The sequence below is a fragment of the Anoplolepis gracilipes genome, chromosome 3, assembly GCF_047496725.1.
Source record: "Anoplolepis gracilipes chromosome 3, ASM4749672v1, whole genome shotgun sequence".
NCBI classification, from domain to species: domain Eukaryota; kingdom Metazoa; phylum Arthropoda; class Insecta; order Hymenoptera; family Formicidae; genus Anoplolepis; species Anoplolepis gracilipes.
In genome coordinates this window covers 10,069,367-10,091,376 of record NC_132972.1, presented here as the reverse complement: position 1 = coordinate 10,091,376, position 22,010 = coordinate 10,069,367, and the positions used below count along the sequence as shown (strand labels likewise).

The window sequence follows — 22,010 nt, the reverse complement described above, 5'->3', positions numbered from 1 at the left end:
CCAAATAAATATTGTCAATATTCTAATTTCGCCAATAATATCTTGATTTTCTGTAATTTTTTTTCTTTTATTAAACTCTATTTTTACATTCTACATTTTACAAATTAAAACTGATTTTATATAAAAAAAATTTATAAATATTAAGTTAAAATTGATAAATATATTATAAATTATTTACATACAAATATTATAAAGAAATCAGTTTGTAAATAGACTGATGACCTCTAATCAAATTATAAAATTTTGCTAAGCTAGTTTGTGTATCTTGTAAAAGAAAGTTTATTTTTTTTTGTAGAGCACGTTCTTCAAGCAATTGCCGAAACAGTGTTTCTTCAGATAAGAAAGATAAAATAAACAATAAATTTCAAAGATATTTTATGTATACAAGTAAATTTTTTATATAAATCTATAAAATATGATTTTTAAAAATGATTATTTATTATTTTATTTGGAAAAAACAAAATAGAGAATGTATGAAATTATTACAAAACAGTAAAAATATTATATTTATTATGTAAAATAAACTATTCAAATTTTATTTTATAACAAATTATAAAAATTGACGAATATTTTTATTATAACATATAGAAACGTTTTTTTCTTATAACATTAGAAACATTTTAATCTCCGATATTAATATCATTTAAATAAAAATAAATATTATATATTTGTTTAAAAAATGAAAAATGTGTGTTTAAATTTTTTAAAATAATTTTATATGTAATAAAGAGAAATAAAGAATCTATCAAATAATCTGTAATTAAATCATATTTTTCTTGTTTTGTATTTTATATTAAATTGTTAATTTAACATTAATACACAAATATTAATTAAGAAATATTCAGCAGAGATGTTACATTTATTTGTTTTCTATCTAGATCTCAGTCTGAAAACAGAAAAACTTCGTCGCAAGATGCACTATGTGCCGGAACAGTATCACAACATGCGCATATTCGAAAAACTAGACATCTTTCAGCCAAAAAAGCGAACATTTACAAGTATTGAGATGTGGAAAGACAAGATGAGAAAGCCATACAGTTAGTATTTTAAAAATATTTATTGCTAATGTATTAATCAATTGTATTCTCTTCAAATCTTGCTTCGAAAGTAGATTTATAAATACTCGAAAGAATTTATTGGAAAATTTTCTTAGTCGTGCAATTCTTTTAGCTGGGCCTAAAAACTTGGCAGCCAAATATCCAAATGTAGATAAAGTCCATACTAAAATTAAGTTACGAAAGAGTGCTGAACATGTCAAAGTTCTGCCTAAAAAATCATCAAATCTTCAATCTGAGATAGATCGAACGATCAAGCAAAATAAAAATATCAAGGAGTCGATATTTTCTGTAATTAAGCATTTACCAAATGAAGTTGTGCCCATTTTGCAAGATAATAATTTATTAAATGCACAAGTTGTTACTAATACAAAGTAAGCTAGAAAAAAGGAAATGAAAGGATATAAAATAGATATCAATTCATTAATAATAAATAAAGATTGATCTATTATTAGAATTGTATCGAATATTTAATTATTAATTAATTATTATCATATATTAGCATATTATTATCATAATATTATTATCACAAAATCATTATTATATAATTATTACCATATCAAAAAACATTTATATGTTAAATAATTATAGAATAATTGGAACATTGGAAAATTGATATTTTTGATATTTCGCCGTAGAGAGTTCTTAGAATCATTATCTCTAAATGTTTATGCATTCCTCTCGAAAAGAAAGAATCGTGTAGTCTACAGGACGTAACAGTCTTTCAATATTGATATGGCATCTCGATTTTAATATATGTATAAATAAATTCTAATTTTTTCTCAGAATTTAATGTGTTTTAATACGGATAAAAAACGGATAAACGGACTTATACCGGACTTCCCTCGGGATTGCCGGGGTGTTTTTCAGGTACACTAATCCCTTTTATCCTTCTCTATACCTCCTTCTCTACACCTTATTTTTGCGGCAAGATATACTCTCGGTAGTCTTGCCATTGCCTTCCGAGAGGTGACGATCAAATAACATCGAGTAAAAATTCGATGGTTCTGTTCGGATTTGAACCCGAGATCTTAGGCATAGTGAGCAGACGCTCAACTCATTGCGCCAGAACCGCACACATGTGTTTTAATACGTTTTATTTGAAAACAGATGTAGAGATTTTATCGGAATGTTTGCATTTTAAATATATAATCCGTTTATGGAAGAGCCACTCTTGACAACAGCGACTGTCGGTACTTCGTTGAGTTGTGTTGATCCCTGGCCATAAGCTTCAGCGACGATCGGTTTTGCGTTATAATTGTCGTTTGCGAATTTCACGGATCCGCCATCGATCACAGTTATGTCTGCTCCATTATCTCTGACGACCTTCAAGCAAGCAATCTCATCCTTCTCCAGTATGCAGTCTAATCTAGGTCTGGCATCTCTACATAAATTAAAACATGATGTAATGAGCATCTTTTCATCAATAATAAATATCTTGATAATAAAATTTGAAGGATTTACGTAGATAAAATTATGGTGTTGTAATTTATATTTACATCTTTAAGGTTTAATTGATAAAGTCTCTTTAATTTTCACCTTAAATGTTACAATAAATAAATAATTCATTAAATTTGTTTTGAAGCAAATCCTTTCAATTGTCCAACAGAAAAACATTGATACATTCTACGTGCAATTATATACTTGGAGAACGCGGCTCTGGCGAGAGCGCGACACTTGTTCAGCGCACTTTGGCTCCAAACGCACCAACGAGCGTCCTTTTCTAGTGCTTCGGAATTTCTCTCGATCATATCCATATATTTTGCGTTTTTCAGATGCTCTTCCGGCGATACTGGCGATGCGGCGACAGTCAAGGTCTTTTCATTGAGCAGCACAAGATCCTTCCACCAATTTGCCTTCTCGTTCTCGCCAAGTTGACTTAGTTGCGTTAGTTCCTGAAACGTTTCGAAATTAAAATACGACCTTGATTAAGAAATATGATATTTAGAGTCATGAGATTAAGATGCTGAAATTATTTAATATAATTAAACTGGTGTAATGTATTTGCTTCGGCTTTCTGTGAATCAGCGTATAAATATAAAATAGTTTTTATTATTTTTTGTAATCGAAGCTTGACCTTTTGATTGAAGAGATTTGATTTTTAAATTCATAAATGTGTATAAATCTTTATAAAAATCGTTATCTGTTCTTTGCTCTCTGATAAGCAATTTTAATATTTCTAATATATTTCTGTGAATCAATTGTCAAAGCAATGTAAATACTTACACACTCGTGGCGAATTCGATGCGGGTACAGCCGTCATCGCGAAGATTGCGAGTACCGTGAATCTGTGCAGCATCTTGATTACTGCACCACCCTAATTACGGTACCGTGATTTTTATTCTCAAAAAAGAACGCAAGACTGATCGAAAAAGTGAAGTGGCGAATAAAAACCTGGACAGATGGTCTTCGGCGCGAACTTGTCAAGACCGAGAGAAGTCTTTTTTAAAATTTTTGAATAATGTAAAAAGAATTTAAAAATAAAGATTATATAGAGTCTTGAAAACTTATTAATATAATTTAAATATTTTGAGATTTAAATTTAATTAAAAATAGTTGCTTTTTTATAAATCGTAAAAAACAGTAATTCGATTTATATCTGTATCTCTATTTGATGTAACTGTTTAGATAAGGAGGGTATACCTAATATATTCGTCCTGTGATAAAGCATCCTGTAAGGTCTTGATAAATTTATAACACATACGGCATGTGTGTAGAAATTGTTTGAGACTTTGCAAGTGTACACAATCACTTTGTTACCGCCGATCGAAGCCATGGAAGAATTAGTTGTTTCAAGAACTAAGATTTTAAAGCGATTATTATTCCTCTTATATATTAGAAAGTCAGCAATCTGTAAAAAGAGAGAGAAATACTTAAATTCTTCTGGATTATATTTTTTAATAAATATTTCTGAATTTATACATTCATATTTTTTCTGATTTTTATTATATAACTGCTAATTTTCTGTATGAGATTTATGTAATTATCTTACATATCCATCAATTTCTATAAGTCCAAGAACATCCACAGGCTGTTGTTCAAATTGTTTGCAAATAATAAATATTCTGCCCGAATTCTCATATGTGTGATCATGATAATTACTGCAAATTACTAATTGATATTCGTGCCCTTAAGTGGGGCGCCACGATCATTTTTAATTAGAAACATAATCGTAATTATAATTATTAATTAATTAAAAGTAATCCGATTTATGTCTTGTTTGGTGTCATTTTAATCGCAAAAATCTCATTAATCCGTTAAAATTATTTTCAAATCGATAAAATGCGAAATAAAAAAATTTTATTTTCTGCGAAAAGATGAAATATAATTCGAAAGACTGGAGATAAAGAAAAACTCGAGAACGAGATCTCGGAACTCCCTTTGATGTTGACCATCTCGCTTGCTCCTTATTCGTTCTCTCTCTTGATTTCGACGACTCACCAGTCTCGCGGAGATCTTATCTATAATATAAACATCTTATAAAATAAAAATTGAAACTTTTATTTCGCATTTCATCAGGTTGAAAATAACTGTAATGCATTAGTGAGATTTTTGCGATTAAAATGAAACCAAACACGACATAAATAGGATTATTTTTAATTAATATGTAATCAAAATTTACTCGTTCTTGACGCGCTCTCGCTTTTCACGCTTTCTAGAATAATTGCTGCAATAATTGATAGGTATGCAAAAAATAAATGAGTATATTCTTGATGATAATATTTAAGTGATTATACACGAAACAAACAGACCTGCTGAATTTCTATCGATCATCTGCTATTATCATCTCGACAAAAAACACACATGTAGATATACAAATGTAGATATAATTTACATCAGTCTGCAATATATTGATGAAATATTATTATTAAATATAAATTAAATCTACTTGTATCACTGTTGCTAACATTTTCGCTTGCTGAGTAAACGCTAAAAATATTTATTAAAAGTTTTTAATAATTTTGTTTTATGCAAGAAATGGAGAAAGAATTAATATGACCAATCTCGTTATCGGTAAATAATTTATGTTTTAATTGTCACATAATTTTATTAATATTCCCTAAAGAAATATATCACAAAGGACAAAAAAATAACAAAGAGAGATCCTTCTCGTATCACATATTTATTTAAGAAATCTCTTTGGTACTCTCTTTCAAAGCATTTTTATTAGCTTTAATAACATCGATGTTAATGTCACTTGGCAACGATTGACAGCGTTTTCGCTTACACATGCGAATATTATCGTGTATTTTCACGAAAATCATATTAGCTGCTGTATTAACATCGGTACAAAATTATTATGCGTTAGTAAGGCTGTACCAAAAAAATATGCGAAATATGAAAATATAAGACGCGTACGAGCGCATAATTTCTCGAGCAGTCGCGATATTATTCATCATCATTGTCATCATTATCATTGGAAGACATTGTCTTTGAATCTGAAATTTTATGCATACTACCTTACAATTTGATTCGCATGTGTGTGATCGCAGGAACATTAATTTTATTATATAAAAGAAAAAAGAAAGATGGTTCTCTCTTCAAATCACATACGAATTAAATAGATAATATTGTTCTACAAAAATAGCGGTCACATGTTCTATCTTGGTATTAAATGGAATTGTGCTGCGCTGCTTCTGCTGCGTTTTTAAAATTAATCCTCATCTTTAAAGCGACGATAGATGGATTGAACGTATGTGAAGACGCACTTCCAATCTGGTCGTTGCATCATCACCATATCTTCGACATCAAGTAATGGCGCGATTCCAGCGACTTCGCTGCAAAAGAAAAAAGATAAAAGTTCTTGGCAATTATAAAAAATAAAATATTTAATTAATATCAATTAAATTCTTTAGACCAACGGTGACGTTTATATCGAAATTCGAAGAAAAATTTGGAGTTATTTCTTACTCGGCTTTCGTGAAAGCAAGTTCAAAGTTTTTCCTGCGATTTTCCGGACGTAAAGAATTGTAATCGAAAGCGTCCGGCCTAAAGTGATGAATTAACGCGCAGAATGCTAAACCGTTATTCCAGCTTGTGGAAAAGTTATCGAGTTGCACATTCTGAAATGGAGAAAAGAAATGAAATTGATTCATTTCAGTGCACATTTTCTAAAATACTAAGCTTATAAAAACGGTGTTATAGAAAATATACTTATATATCGGTTCAATAAATTTCTTATACATATGAATAAGATGTATATTCACCTCATACTCTTTGGTTTTTGACCGACACCATGCCAACAGTCGCTCTTTAATTTGCACAGCATTGTCTCGTACAGTTGGTTCGGTAAATTTAAATCGAAATTCCGACGCCGGTGATTTTATAGGACTAAATAAAAAAGTTACAATAAAATGAGAAAAATATAAGTTAATAAAATTAGAACATCTTTTTTCCAAATTTATTTATCAATCATAGATTCAGCTTCTTGATAACCTGTGTCACACTCAATCATTTGTATAATTATTAATTATATCATTATTGTGTCATTTATACTTTATATATTTTATTGTTTATTTCCTCACCTTGGCGATAAAGAAGCGCTGTTCTGCCTATCAAGCTGACGAAACTTGGCGAACGGTGACAGCGGCTTTTTCGGGACTGAAAAATGAATGGAATTTATTGTAGAGTTACATCGAGGAGCTTTAAAAGCGCACAATATGTTAGACTTGTGCCGAGATGCATACTAAAATTTGATCGAAATGTTAATCTCTATATATCTATTTTAAATGCCTAATAACTGAGTCTTGATCAAAGGCACAGGTGCAAATTATTAGAAAACTGGATCTAGCAAAATCTTTCATTTCTCACTCTCGTCGCATGCCTGCAACGCGCGCGTGACATGCATTAGTTGTCTTACAAACAAATTAAATGACAGTTTAGTATAAAAAAACAGGTTTGATAATCGTGAAAAACATATACATGTATGTTTTTACATGATAATTATCAATTTTTCGAGTATTTTTGGTAACTTTGGCCGATAAGCAGAACAAATTTGTGTAAAAAAATTTTTTTTTTTTTTTTTTTCAAATCAGATGGCAAAGTGGATAATAATAACGGAATCGATTTTTTTGACGAGTTTCGGTATCGATCGACGCCACATGCACGAATAGGTAGGTAGGTACCTGTACGCGTATACACACGCACACACAACGCACTTGTACCCACGGGACTTGTAACGGGGTGTGGCGGCAAGCACGTCGGGTAAATATACTAGTAAAATTTTGCGTTTACGTAAAAATTTAAGTTTTGCTATTTTTTTTATAATTTGCGTGAGAATTTTTAAATTAGAAAAAAAATATATTAAGATTTAAGAAATATTTCTATTTTCGGGAATATACATATAATTCTATTTTGATCTCTACTGGTGAATCTGTTTAGTAATTCAAATTTTGTAAAGTATCATAGAGATTATTATTCTCCTAGTTGGCTTTTAAGTTTCAATTACATTTTTTACATAAATTAGCAGAATAGCAGATCTTTGAAATAGAATAATATCCATTCAAAGACTTAATTTAATTGAAATATAATATGTTACTACTACGAGAAACATGTACCATATACACGATTATAATGTAATGAAATATTAAATTGTGCAATATATTGCTCATTATTTTAAATTGTATTACTTGGCAAGCACCGCAAAGTATTTCACAAAAAAAAAATATCAAAAATCTTAAATTATACTAGAACTCATAATGTACTTATGTGTGTACTATGTGTATGTGTGTGTGAAAACAAATGTTTGTGTTTTGCAATGTAATCGTATAATATTGTGTGACGTAAAGTACACTGTGTGCACGTGAAGACTCGTATATCCGGTTTTTCACTCTCGAATATCTGTATTCGAGGGACATTTTCAATAGATTGAGCGTTAATTGACTCATCACAGCCATCGCTATGCTCTGCAACACTCGGCACGTACACTACGATAATATACACTCTTACACACAATCTACACAGCAGTGCAAACTGTACGCTACTGCGTAATAAAGGATCAACAAAAATAAGGGCTGTGACTCACTGCTTTATTCAGGGTTTGGCATGGATCCTGTAGCGATTCTCAAAGTTTGTCCGCGGGACACGTGCATGTCGCGAGTTTTCGAATTTAAAAAAAAAACATGAAAAAAATGACGCATACGCGAAATGCACAATCGTGTCGGTGACGTCACGCGTGGCTGTTAAATATGTAGATTTTTTATATGCCTCGGGTAGCTATGTAATGTGCTTCAAGAGGGATAACGGTGGAATCGATGCGTTGCAATGCTCTCTCTCTCTTTATTTTTCGCTAGAGAAGATTTTGTACAACAGCTTCACTACTCGACGCGCTGATATTTCACACGTGTCAAACAATCTTGGTCGAGAAGAACGAAGGAGATGACGGGATATCAGTGTATGATGATGGTCGTTGCATCGATTTGCACTACCGTCTGGACGACTCGTAATGGACGAAGACCATATTATGAGTCGATTCCGCACGAAATATGCTTTTTCTTCGTAATAATATAGCTATATAGCTTTTGTATCACGAAACACACATTTCTGTTCTTCAAGAAAAGGTGGCTTCTATATAATCTGTGTTAGATCCATCATCTCGTGATATTGTAAGATCATTTGAAGAGAGAGTTTCGGTGTCAAATGTCGGATGTAGAATTATAACCGTGAAAACGGAGAATTATGTACAGCTAATTAGACCGTAGATTCAGGTCTCATTAAGCTCATATAATCGCGCGTTAACTGTGCTCCTTCAGCTCTTTTTCTTTTTCTCTAATTATCTTCTTTTCTACGATTAACTATCAAAAATGATTTAAATTTGTAGATTCTACTAAAACACGTGGCATTTTACATAAAATGCACAATAATACTGATTTTATTTTTACGAAAAAGTATTTTACTACCATTAAATAAATCAAAATAAGTATTTCACTACCATTAAATAAATCAAAATAAACTCGGAGAGAAATAGAAATTTAATTAAACCATAATTAATTTTAAATCTTTCAGTTAACGTTTATGGAAGCAAACTACGCTTTCAGAAGAAAACAAGCAACCAACGATAATTGTTTATAATGCAAATTTCTAATATAAATAGTCTGATTATAATTAACTGATAAATGATAATGCGTCGTTTTAAAATTGCAGCAATTAATTAGACAAAATCACAGTTTAGCGATTCACTTCGTTGTGCAGCGAGTGAGATTAACGGTGACGTACAAGTGTTCTTATCATATGTCAGCGCTGCGCAGACTTACACCGAGAATTTAAAAGTCCCGGACGGACGTCACTTTCATCGCAGTCTCTCGCGTACATAAACGTGAAGAGTTTATGACACGGACGAGGAAAGGTGGCCGATCAGAAGCGATGATCGTCGTTCCTGACAACTTCCTCGAAGATGTCATCGAACACCTTGTCCACTTCGGCGCTGTTGAGGTTCGTCGTGGAAATCTGTGGCGCCGGAATCAATAGGCGCAGACTCTCCTCGGATATTCCTGGCATGGTGCGACTCCTGGACAGAGCGATAGGACCCTTGGCCGAGTCACGCGACGAGAAACGTCTGTTCTTCGAGTCTCTCATCTCCGCGTTGTCGTTCGTGGTCGAATTATCGAAGTACCTGCGTACCTTGTCCTCCATCCTCTTCATGTTGATCGAGGACGAGGACGCTTCGTATTGTTTCTTCATCTTGAAGGACGACGGCGACTTGGGTTTTGTCGGCGGTTTCGGGAGGTAGGACGTGCCTCGGTTGAGAGATTGCGGTGAACTGTCAATCTGGATCGGATGTGACGAGATATGATGGTTTTTGGAGACTGCCAGCTGATGCCACGATTCGGATTTGGACAGGACAATGGATCTGGATGGTTTATTAGCACAGGATACCAGGTACTCGTCGCTTGAATCCATCGTGCCGTTCGAAATCGGTGAGCGTTCCTTTCGCTCTGTTCCCGGTTTTGGCACCTCGTATTGTCCTCTGAGAGCGGTGACCCGATTCGTCGCCCCGAATGCCGAGGACGGTGCTACTGACAACAAACCACCGCTGACAACCGGTGGACCTTTCGGTCTCTTCGGTGTTTCCGGTCTTTTCGGTGGTTCCGATCTCTTCGGTGGTTCCGATCTCTTTGGTAATTCCGGCCTCTTTGGTAATTCTGGCTTCTTCAACGGTTCTAATTTTCTCGGCGTCTCCAACCTTCTCGGCGGCTCCAATCTTCTCGGTAATTCCAGTTTTTTCGGCGTTTCCAGTCTTTTCGGCACTTCTGGCGGTAAACACTTCGAAGGCTGATTAACATTGTTTAGAAGTGGACTAAAGTCGCTGGGTTGATTAAAATTGTCGGACTGATTAGCGATGGACGCGTGATGATCGTTTAGCGTCGCTCGCTCGTTTTGCAATCGACGGACCAAGCTTTGTTGCAACATATTATGCCGGCGTATTTCATCCTCGGTGGTGATACTCTCGTTGCTAGTCGCATGCGACCAGAGTTGCAAGGGTGACGAAGGAACTGGCGATGCATTAGTTTCTTCGGACTTCGATTCCGGAGTATCCGTGGATGCGACAGTTGCGATCGCGCAGGTATATCGCGTGACAACACCAGCGTCCGCGCTGATGTCCTGATTCTGAATATTCTGTTCTTCTGGCAAAGCACCGCTATTTGTATATGAAGAATCTTCCTCGACAATTTCGCGCGATGTCGTGTTTGATATTTGACTCTCTTGGAACGGATCCGCATAAGGTTTAATGTATGGCGGGTAATTCTGATGTATCGGCGATCGATTATCGGTCGCTGGTTTAGACGAAAAATCTTCGTGTTGCGGGCTTATGCGAAAGATTCGCTCGTGTTGTTCCGGCGATTGATAATTAAGAGTCGAAAGAGAAAGATTCTCCATCAAGTTGGATGCACGAACGACGTCTTCCTCGACATCGTGATACATATTCTTATTCATCAACGGCAAAGTTTCGTCTCTCGAAGCGTCATCAGTTGCCGTGATATGATAATTTCGGTTATGGTCCAGGACAAAATGTTTCGGATCCTCGGCGGGACGATAATTCGAATCTAATGGCCCGTCAACGTGTCGAGGCGTTGGCCATTGCTTCCTGGATTCTACTTCCGGCTCGTCATAAGTCTGGACGGACGCGTTGTTGTACGTGGACAGCGAGGTTGTTGAGACTCTAGGAATCACTCGAAACACACGTGCCTCTTCCGGATGATGATCACTGTGGACGCCTGTCTGGATAGCCACAGACGAGCTACCTCTCAGCGTTGCATCAATCGACTCATTTCCGGACAAGTCTTTATTATCACGTACCGCGATTGGTTCGAAAATGTCCTTCTCGCTGCGGTGGTCGAACTTGTCTCGATTTGCTTGTTTCTCGATCGCGACGCGACGCGGCTCGTTTAGATGATACTGCGATTCTCTCTCAGGAAACATCCTGAAGGAAATCTTTCCGTCCACTACACCTAGTTTCTCGTTCGACGACGCGACATGTTCGTTGGGCTTACAACCAGACTCCTCGTTTCGTGATCTGTTGGATTCTGGAGTCCCAGAGTTCTTGCCGACAAAGGGTGCGAATTGCTTGCAGAAGAGCCGATAATCCAGCCGTCCGTTCTCGGTAACCATGTTGTTCGATTTACCCTCGATCTGCCTGTCCGTATGCTCGAGCCACGGTGGTCGCGGAAAGGAAGATTTATGGGAGTTCTCGTTGAATCTCGCCGGATGCTGCGATTGACGAACTTTGCTATCCCGATCGAACATAATTCTGGCTTTCTCGCGTAAAGTATTTCCAGGCGGTGGTGCATTGTCCCTCTGATACTGATAACTGGGCGGAGACCTTGGCCTCTGCGGCTTTTCGATCTTTCGGAACAGCGACGATGGCGCGTGTCTAAAGCCCGCGTCCAGCTTCAACGCATTCGCGAACGGAAAGCCGTTGTGCTCTTTATCGCCCATCAATGTTTTCTTATTCGTCGTCTGAGAAGATACAATGGGGAAACGTTTTGCGGGTTGCGGTTTAGGGGACAATTTGTTTTCCGCCTCGTTTACAGGCTTATCAAAGGCGGTCTTGATGTTTGAGAACCGGCTGTTCCAATTTTCGTTCGTTATTGACGTCATATCTGTCGCTTTAGTATATCCGAAAGACTTGACGAAGCCGGGCGTAGCGTTGTACGTTTGCGACTCGTTGTTCCGGTTGATGAGTGCGAGAAACTTTTTATCGTTCTCCGTTTTGGGATGAAACGATGGCACGGCAAGATTGGACGTGTTCGTAGTGACCTTGTCGCCTACGTTGATGGGACGTCGTAACAGAACGCAGCCGGGATTGTCGAGACTCTCGGCCTGTAGCTTCAGGTAGCTTGGTATATCGACGGTGTTGGCGCGCTTGATTTTCGACTTTTTTGCCGTAAATTTCTTGTTATTATTGTTGTTGTTACACTTGTTCGCGCTAATCAATTCCGCGCGTTGCCGAAGAGCTGCCGCGAGCTTCGTCACTCGACTCTGTTCTTCACTCGCCTTCCTGATTGCGGCTTCCTCGTCGTCGCTCTCCTTCTCCTGATAACTGTCTACGCTACCCCGACGCCGGGTCTGATGTATATTAAATTCACCATTCACCGGATTAGGCTGATCTGCGTAAGTGATTTGAGGCGGAATCAGCGAGCGATATGCGTCAGTATCCTCACGAGAGTCTTTGTTTTTGTCACGCAATGACTGACGCTGATTAATCACGTCCTTTGTGTACTTGTCGTGGATCTCCTCCACGTGCCTGTCATTACTTGTCGCGTTACGCGACACGGGCAGCCACGATTCCCGTTGTCGAATTGAGACTTGATCGTTCAGCCTCGCCAGATCGGCGCTACTCTCTTCTAGCTGCTTTCTTGCGTGTGCGATTTCTTCAGCGGAGACACCGATAGTATGCCTGACACCTCGTCGCTTACGTCCAGGTGACGCAACGACGAGACCACTCTGCAACGCTATCGTTCTGCCGTTTTCGCCGTTCCCTGCCTCCTCTTCTTTTTCTTCCGGCACCTGCAGTCGCGACAGCAGACTGGACACCAGTCGCAGAAGGTAAAGTTTGCTCGTAGGATCCGACACTCCGCCGTGCTTGGCGAGCGTCGCAACGTCCGTGTGTTCTAGAGTCTCGCGCAATCGCGAGAGCGCGGTCTGAATGTCCGACAGCAGCAGATCCTCCAGGAACTTGAGCTCATCCTTCTTCGGCTCGGGATCGTTCTCGTGGCCGTCGAGCAACGCCTGTTCCAAGGAACGGCGCGCGCGGTTACGGTCGGGGCCGCTACCTTCGGGTTCGGCGAGCAACGTCGCCGTCGGCTCGTCACCGCCGCCTCGTCGGCAGCCCGTCGCCAGGGACAGCTCGAGCGCCTCGCGCAGACGTTCTACCAGTACCGGCAATGAATTCCACTCACCGACTCCTACGCCGGGACCGCTGCCGATGCGACGACACTGCTGTCCGCTGCCACCGTCGTCGGCGATGGTCGCCGATGGTATTCCGATCCTCAGCTCACCCGGTTCTGTCTGTTCCACCCCCGGACTTGGCACGCCGTCGTCCGACGACGCGCTTCTCGTGGCGGTCGCCAGCTCTGTTTAAGAGGAAAAGAGCGGACGATGGTTCAGAATTATATCAGAGTCTTATAATTTATACATATTTATGTAAGTTAAAATAGATTGTGTATATGTATATGTATATTTATTTATATATTTATATATTTATTGTATATATGTATATCTGTATTAGTCTTTAAACATATTTCTATTATGAACCACTTGATTTAATAGGATTTGATAGGATTTTTGTTAGCTGAATTATTGTAAGCTTCTATCGCATTTTTTATCTTTTACAATTAATGAGATTTTTGTTAATGCGTTATTAAAGATAATCATAAATTTATTTATATATTTATTTATGTACTAGATTTTAAACATAGCACATAAGTTTCCAATAACTTTCAAATTACATATAAAGTTTACATATATTTTTTATCTATTACATTATTATAATATCTATCAAAATAACGGAAAGAAATATTGTTAAAAATATTAGAAATATTATTGATCTCAAATAAGAATATATGAAATAATAATATTATGTTTAATAAATCAATTATTTTTTATAGATATAAAATTGCATAAAATTACAAATTACTTGCAACTGGAGAAAGAGAGAAAAAAGTAAATTTATAGCATTGAAATAAAATTACTTTTATACAATTGGAATAAAACATACCTACTATATTTTCTGACTGAACGGAGAAAATGTATTAACGATAAAATACTGTTTTGATAGCAGAAGAAAACTCCCTGCCTCTCTGCCAAAACGATCGCTATTTTTAATTCACGATTGAAAAGTATCCGAGCATAAATCTTGACAAGTGGTGCTTCTTTCTCTCGCGAAGACTGAAATATATATTTAATCTTACATCTATGTTTACGTAAATTCGTGTATCTTGCTTTTTAAAATTATTTCACAATCATTTATTGCTCGAGAAGACATTTGTTTGTTTTACAAAGATTTTCTAAACATTTAATATTTATTTTTGAAAGCACCTTTTTTTACTTGTCACTCGCTTTACGCTCGGAATATTGCATCGCGCTGACAATGATATCGCGCGATTAAAAAAATGCGTAGAAAAGTGATAATTAGTCCACGAGATATATATAAAAAATGATACCAATAACAAAACACTGGATAATTAAAAAAAAAAAACACTATTTCCCTATCAAAACAATTGGCTTTAATTTACGATAGAGACGTTTAATTAAAAATCTTTTTTGACAAGTAGCATTTTTTCCAAACAGCCCGAGTTAAAAATCAATCTACGACGCATAATTTTTACACATTAGCACCGTGTTTTCCGACTCGTTACTAGTTTCGCACTCGCTTATCGTCGCCCGAGAGAAGGCACGCGTTCTCCAAACGTGTGCTTCGCACGTCCGCCCGACTCGGAATATCTCTCTTCCGCACGTCAACGTGTCACGCGTTTTAAGACACGCGCGAAGAGATGCGCGGGACGTGGAAAGAGCAGTTTGTTAGAAGCATTGTAAAACAACCGGTTTCCCTTGGTCGCGAATCCGCGTCGCTTCTCGCGCGCGCGAGCTTCAACGCAACTTGGCACTCGACTGTACGAATTTGAGTCTCCTTTCTCGGGGGATGCGCGAATAGGCGTTTGAGGGAGAGAGCGGTGAGTTTCGATCGCTATTCGCCACAGATAATGGAACACACAATATTTTTACCGCCGTATCGTGCCGATTTTTTCGAGCGGAAGAGGAGGAGGAAGAGAGTGTAGAGCGAAGAGAGCGACGCGCGAAGAGAGAGCCGAGAGATGAGAGGCGCGAGAGAGCTGATCGGCTTCGGAGGCTATCGCGCGCGCTCTCGCTCGCTTTATTTAAAACAACGCGCACAGGGATCCTCTCTCGCGCGGGGATTTATTTTCGGTCGCTCGTTCGACGCCTGCTGCAGCTGCTCGCGAAGCGAAGCGAGGCGAGGCGAGGCGAGGCGAGGCGAGGCGAGGCGAGGCGAGGCGACGCGAGGCACGGCGCGAAACTACCCGCGCTCACAAAGCGAATCCGCCGAAAATTGCACTCCCGTTTCTTTATCTTAGCGCGCGCGGTTTGCGCGAGCAACATCTCTTACAACAGCTTATTATACATGGCTGAGCATTGCCAGCTGTCATAGTTACATCGCGATTTAATGCAGCTTTGTGTATTTCATTTCCTTCTCATTTTTATTTTTGGTAACGAAATCGTGTAATAATAATAATAAAGTGAGAAAATGAAATTAGACTAAGAAATAATAATGAATAATGATTTTTTTTCTGATTTTGTTTATATTAAGATGTTTGAAAGCAAAGTGACATATATTTGAATTATTAATGAATTGATTAAAAATTGAATATATAAAACAAATAGAATTACAAGATGCACTTTATGGCATATAATGGCAGATGAGAATGCGCACAGATACATAACATTGGTCGCACCCCAATTACCGTGTTCTACATTGCTATCGCTCCCATTCCTCTTTTTCCGGATGAAAAATTTACACAGCGTTACCTTTCTCTTTGTAGATTATAGACATAATACGAATCAGTTGTAGTAAAAAATGACATTTTCTTTTATGAGAAAATCAGTAACGTTTACGTGCGTTTTGCAAATAATATACACTTTCTGCGTTTTGCACTTATCTAAAAGAATTTCCAGTGATTCATTCGAAATTCTAATGACGATACTTTTCCACTCTATATATTCTAAACGCTTTATGTTTCAACTTATAATACTTTCCTTTTTATTGTCTCTGTGCCAATTTTACTCTTTCTCTTTCTTTCTCTTTGTCTTTCTCTCTGCTAATTTATTCTCCTTCATCTCGTTCATTGTTCCAGTCTACGACGATTATATCTCTTTGTTTCTGTTAGTAATTTTATTTTTAATCGTCTTTGTGATACGTCATAACATTTTATTTTACAAGAATTTAAATCAAACATTTCGATTATACAGTATCAGGTAATCATACAAAATGTCCCAGAACCATCTTCTAATGGCAGCTTTTTGGGATCATTTGAAGATGATTTTTCTTCTTTGTAAAAATGTCAATCAACAATAATTTTCGAGCTATAAATAATTAAAAAATAGGATTTTTAGCAAACTTTATAGAAAGTTATAAAATTATTAAAACTTTTCTTCAGTTAATTTGAAATAGAGATTTTACTAATAAAATTATAATTTAAAGTTTAGTTAGAAAAATATATAAGAATAAAAATTAGAAACTTGAATAAAATGACGACCCCCTTCGACATTATATTGAAGATAAATCGTTTCCAAATGATTTCAAGAATTGTCATTAGCAGGTGGTGTGGTGACCCTGGAACACCATGTATATCGTTGTGAGAGCGTGAGATTTGTAAATAACGCGGAAACTTCTGTGTACCGCGACCGAAATAGTTCACGTAAGAAGGTTTAGATTTCCTTGAAACATGCCACGCGAGAAACGCAGATCGCTGTATATTCGCAGCAAACTTATCCCGCTGACGTCGCTATTCAAATAAACTCCGCGAACGTCTATGCGAATAATGGCAGCGCTAACGCAAACACGTCGACGACTTGGTGAGCAACGACGATTGGTTCCGACAAGCGCGATGGTAAACACGCTGTAAACGCCGTAAATTTGTGCGCAACTTATTTAATAGAATTTCTATTCCGGAGCCGCAAGATGTTCTAGAAACGCCAATCTTAATAGATGAACGGCAGATTTTCTAATTTTAGATTCGATGCAATTAATTTCATCTCAACTATATTTTGTCGAATTGAAAATCAAAGTTTCTCATAAAAATTTAACTTTTTTGGTGCGCGATTACATAATGTGTAACAAAATTTTATTGCTTATTTAATTTCAAGTAGGCACAAGCTTTAATTACCCTTCGGTTTTTAACTTTTAATTTTAACTCTCTCCAAGTTTTATTTTTTCAAATTTAATTCTTTTCATAAAATAGAAAGTACATAGATAAATATGACATTCGACAAATTTTCCAGATTCTTAAAAATCAGAGTTTTTTTGCCTGTTCTTTTAAGATTTAAATTATTACTTAAGATTTAAAGATTTTAAGATTTAAATTAAGATTGTATTTTTACTGGGCCATCAATGTTTTCCAAATACATAAACGTAAGCGTCACACCAACCTGAGTTTGACGTTTCTTCTTTTTGTGACTCTTCGTGACTCAATGTCTCCGTTTCTATTTTCTCCTTAATTTCCTCTTGCTTTTCCTCTTTAATTTCTTCTTTAATTTCCTCTTCAACTTCTTCTCGTTCTATGTCTATAACTTCTTCTGGTTCTGTCTTTGTAACTTCCTCTCGCTGCTCTTTTTCAGATTCCTTCGTAGACAATTTTTCTGATAATTCTGAACTATCCGATTCCTCTGTTAAACTTGTTATTTCGTTGCTAGTTTCTTTTGTTTCCGTTGTCTCTTCTTGAGTATCATCTTGTTCTGACACGTCCTGCAGATCTGCAAATGCAAAATGATTGAAAATAACAGGCAACGCACGTTATGTGGGTACGTTAATGGAAAAGAAATGAGAAGCCATCATTTGCAATAAAAATATGTTTTTTTGTTTCAGTAATGAGCAAGTACGACAGTGCTTGAAAGATTAGATGAAATTTTTGATGTGTTAGTCGCCAAACTTTATGTACCATAGAATAGAATGCTTAATGTTGCCTGTTTAAGACAACAGGTTCACGTTTTCGTGTTGTTTAAATTTCTGTGTAAATATACCGTTATATAAAAATTAAAAATTTCACAAAATGGCTAAAGATGTGGCGACCTGTTATTACGTCTTATGAGCGTTTTAATAATTTCACTTTTACAGCGTCTCATTTTTGGTGAGTCGAAGAAAAAGAAAAGCGATGAAGCAGAAGAATGTGCCTTGAATTAATTTTTTAAATTTCAATTCTTGTCGAGAAGAAGAGAATAAGAGTGAAGCTTATTATTTCTGGCCGTTTTGCAGAGCTGTATAAAGATCGATGACATAGGCGAACGTTTCTTATTAATAAACAGTGCAGCGGCGAATATACGAACGGCGTTACATCGCGGAAATGCGATGGGATGTGAACTGTTTGCACCCCAGCGAAGACAGTAGACAGAGGTACGTTTGAGAGTGCTGTCATCCAGAATCTTGGGTTAATAACGCTCTACATTTCGTTACACATACGATTGATCATACTAAACATTACATTTTTGCCCGCATACGCTGAATTACGTTCGTTCTCCCGTGACTTCTTCCCAACTGACACTCGTTTATCTATCTACGATGACACTCAAGCAACACGGTCGTGACGGAGCTCGTAAAGGGGCTCTCACCTTCTATTTCCGACATTTCGGCACGTCGTTTCAACTGGATGCCTAGAAAAATAAATATAATATATATAATATTTTTCTTTTATCAAAATAATTCTTATTAAAATAAAATAAAAAGATTTTTTATTAAGTTATTTATTTTTTTAAAAGTATCAAAGGCATAGAGGATTTAGTTTGTTTCTTCAATTTTTTAAATTTAAATGGACTTAGATATCTTCTAAAATATTTTAATTTGGCGCTCTGATATTATTAAAAACTGTCACATACTCAAAGTTATAATATTATTTGCAGATTTGTTTAATATATAACGAAATTTTATTAATGAGAGAGTGCAGTGTATTTTCGAAGAATATACATTTAAGATAAAAAACTTTAATTATTAATCTTATGTTTAATTCAGATTATAGACTGTGATCACATATCGAAACAATGGAATCCAAATCAGACGCGACGTGATACAGGGGTACGCAGTTGGATCAAACGCCTACCTTCGCGATGTTCTTAGATTTGTCGATGGACAGATCCACTTTGTCATCGATGATGGCAGAGGCAAAAGAGGGAAGCAGATGCTAAGCATGCTGAGGTACGGTCTATCTAACGAAGTATCGTCGCCGGCAGCCTTTCGTGGCTTTGAGGGCCGTTTCGCGCGAAAATAGCTCTGACCCGTTTTCGGATACGTTCGGAAATTAGGAAGAAGAGGGCTAGACACACGCACAGCGCACGTTGATTTGCACGCGGGACGACCATGATAGGTAGGCGGTAGTGGCGAACGCGATGCCACGAGGTCGCGCTTTATAAATAGGCCGGGCGAATTGCAGCGTAGGTAGATGCCTACAAATGATCCCTCGAGAAAGTATGTTCGCATTTTCGCTTGCGGAGATTCCCCATCAAAATTTGCGACGCGTAGACTTGATGAATAGAATCGTTGCAAGAACCGATCGGCCGGAAGAGTCGGAGATAAATTTCGTTTACTCATTTCCGTTCACTTACTTCCTTTCATCACTTTATCGATTCTACGAATTATTGAAAGTGATGAGGAAGACAATAATTAAAATTCAAGAAAAGTATTAATAAAAATTATTAAAATTATTAATAATAAATTATACATTTTTTCAGTGTGATTTAATGCTCTTCTGCTTTTTAAAAAAAACTTGGGAAAAGTATTCAAGATTTTATTCTTTTATTCAATTTTTTAGAGGTAATTTTTCTAGATGCTTGAAAAGCAATTAAATTAAACTAAATTAAATCATTATTGTAACTAAATTAAATTACTGTTGTATTAGAATTGCGTTTAGTCTCTCTGATTTGACGAAAAATTTTTACAAAAAGAGAGACGCTTAAAAAACGCTTAAAAATTTTATATACTTTTTAGATCCTTCTCAAACATTTTTCCCGACCTTTCTTTGTTTAAAAAAAAAATCAAATAGTTTATTTTCTTTATCTGTAGCCCACTAGCTTTCCTTGAAATAGACAAATAAACAACTTGCTATTTGACTTGATAGTCTAACTGTGTTACAACTCGCGATGTTACATTTTCTTCCAGAGATCGCAAATGTTTAACTACAATCCCCGATTCATCTCTCTTGTCTTACTATACATTCCAATCGTGACTTTTAATAAATGATACCACGTGGCAGGATGCCAATAATCACTTCGCCATTCTGTTAGTTGAAGCTTGCCGAGTCACGATGACGATTTCGTCGAATTTTCGTTTCATCGACGGTCACGTATTTTCGGATGCAACGCCGGAATGCAAAGTTTCCAAAAATGTAAATCGCTCAAATAAATCTAATAAAGTTATAGCAAAAAATATTTTGACCAAAGCTACGAAAAATTGAAACTCATATATTGAAAGAACATACTATTTTAAAGTAGTACGAGTTGCACCATGAAAAATCCATTAAATTTATCTTAATTGTAATATACTTGGAATTATTTCGATGTAGTAATCACAGTAGTAAATATGTAATAACTTTGTAGGAAGTTTTTGATCTCGATCTTCCTGTCTTTTTATGTGAATTAAAAATAAAGAAAAATAGTAAATATTGCCGTATAACATGCTTTTTGTAATTATGAAAATAGATATCTTTTTGTAAAAAGATTTCATAAGAAGATTATTATATTTTGCTAATAATATAACGACACAATAAAATAAACTTACAGACAACAAACTGTAACACATAAAATTTTTGAATGACACAACTATTTCTTATCAAATTCGGAGCACAAATTCAGTGTTCGGTAGTGATTCACTTTTTCTGCAATATACATGCATTATATATAATAGTTAACTATTTCGAGACTCTCAGAGATACATGTATAGGTACGTATCATTGAATATTATTATATAATAATGAAAGTCAGCATAATTAAAAATAATCTGCATATATATTATATCATCGGTTTTTAATTAAAATATTGTTGCACTTTTGCTGTATAATGTTAATATTTTGATTAATTTTATCTTTCTTCATATTATCTTTTCTATAATAAATTCTCATTTTATATATATTAAATTAATTCAACACAAAAATAAAAAACTTCTCAAGATTTATTTCGGAAAAAAAGACTTTATAAAAAAATAGTGCCAAGGAATTAATCACTGTGCGACATTTTTACACAATAATCTTCATCAAAGTTTCGATATATGTATATGCAATCCAAATATATCGTCACAATAAGCCGGTTATTGTCTCGAAAGAGTTATGGATTCGATTGGCGGAAGATGCGAAGTCCGAACGGAACTGCCTTAAGGGATGAAGTTTTACCTTTAAGGATCGGAGGACCAGCGTCGGCAGTAGAAGTAGGGGAGGCCCACAAGCCTTCGGGAGACTGCGTCTGTCTCGTCACCGCCAAACTCTCGCCGTTCCGATGGTTATTGCTGGCCGACGGTGGTGGTGGCGACGGTGCGCCGCGCTGGATGATGCTTCGCTATCAACGCCGCCGTTAAAAGCATAGCGTCACCAGGCCCAAATTAGACGGCCCGAAATAGCGGAATTATTGGCGGCGGCGCGCATAGCCGGCTTGGACACGGTACACCACACGGTATCCGGTCGCGGAGAATGAGAACGAGAGAACGCTTCCGCTACCGGTATATATGACTTGATCATCTGGCATCGG

At 36.4% G+C, this 22,010-nt stretch overlaps 3 protein-coding genes across 4 annotated transcripts; all 3 read right to left on the bottom strand.

The window, feature by feature from the left end:
• Positions 1–1,617: 1,617 nt before the first annotated feature.
• LOC140663803 (transferrin-like) lies at positions 1,618–5,014 on the bottom strand. Its single transcript, XM_072888282.1, has 2 exons — positions 2,700–5,014; positions 1,618–2,439 (listed from the first exon to the last, which is right to left on the bottom strand). The coding sequence occupies exons 1-2, from the start codon at positions 2,810–2,812 to the stop codon at positions 2,196–2,198; spliced, it is 357 nt and encodes a 118-aa protein (XP_072744383.1). The 5' UTR covers positions 2,813–5,014; the 3' UTR covers positions 1,618–2,195.
• A 145-nt stretch (positions 5,015–5,159) lies between these two features.
• On the bottom strand, positions 5,160–9,365 carry LOC140663802 (smoothelin-like protein 2). Its single transcript, XM_072888280.1, has 5 exons — positions 9,308–9,365; positions 6,581–6,656; positions 6,263–6,386; positions 5,967–6,118; positions 5,160–5,833 (listed from the first exon to the last, which is right to left on the bottom strand). The coding sequence occupies exons 1-5, from the start codon at positions 9,363–9,365 to the stop codon at positions 5,710–5,712; spliced, it is 534 nt and encodes a 177-aa protein (XP_072744381.1). The 3' UTR covers positions 5,160–5,709.
• Positions 8,314–21,832, bottom strand: LOC140663792 (uncharacterized). 2 transcript variants are annotated; one of them, XM_072888255.1, is made up of 4 exons: positions 21,659–21,832; positions 18,894–18,935; positions 17,718–18,041; positions 8,314–13,627 (listed from the first exon to the last, which is right to left on the bottom strand). In XM_072888255.1, exons 2-4 carry the CDS (start codon positions 18,907–18,909, stop codon positions 9,408–9,410), a joined length of 4,560 nt encoding a protein of 1,519 aa, XP_072744356.1. In that variant the 5' UTR covers positions 18,910–18,935; positions 21,659–21,832; the 3' UTR covers positions 8,314–9,407. The 2 variants fall into 2 exon arrangements, with proteins under 2 accessions (XP_072744356.1, XP_072744357.1); XM_072888256.1 differs by lacking the exon at positions 21,659–21,832 and adding an exon at positions 19,379–19,563.
• Between the last annotated feature and the right edge of the window lie 178 nt (positions 21,833–22,010).

What these genes read in the sequence shown, in the direction of transcription:
- LOC140663792 (XM_072888255.1), bottom strand. An exon ending in AGAAGAAACGTCAAACTCAG is followed by an intron (nt 13,628 to 17,717) that starts GTTGGTGTGACG and finishes CCTCTTAAACAG; the next exon opens with AGCTGGCGACCGCCACGAGA.
- LOC140663803 (XM_072888282.1), bottom strand. Translation starts at nt 2,812, where the DNA reads ATGGATATGATCGAGAGAAATTCCGAAGCACTAGAAAAGGACGCTCGT. An exon ending in GCCAGAGCCGCGTTCTCCAA is followed by an intron (nt 2,440 to 2,699) that starts GTATATAATTGC and finishes TAATTTATGTAG; the next exon opens with AGATGCCAGACCTAGATTAG.
- LOC140663802 (XM_072888280.1), bottom strand. Translation starts at nt 9,365, where the DNA reads ATGTACGCGAGAGACTGCGATGAAAGTGACGTCCGTCCGGGACTTTTA. An exon ending in CAAAAACCAAAGAGTATGAG is followed by an intron (nt 6,119 to 6,262) that starts GTGAATATACAT and finishes TCTCCATTTCAG; the next exon opens with AATGTGCAACTCGATAACTT. An exon ending in CTTGCTTTCACGAAAGCCGA is followed by an intron (nt 5,834 to 5,966) that starts GTAAGAAATAAC and finishes TTTCTTTTGCAG; the next exon opens with CGAAGTCGCTGGAATCGCGC.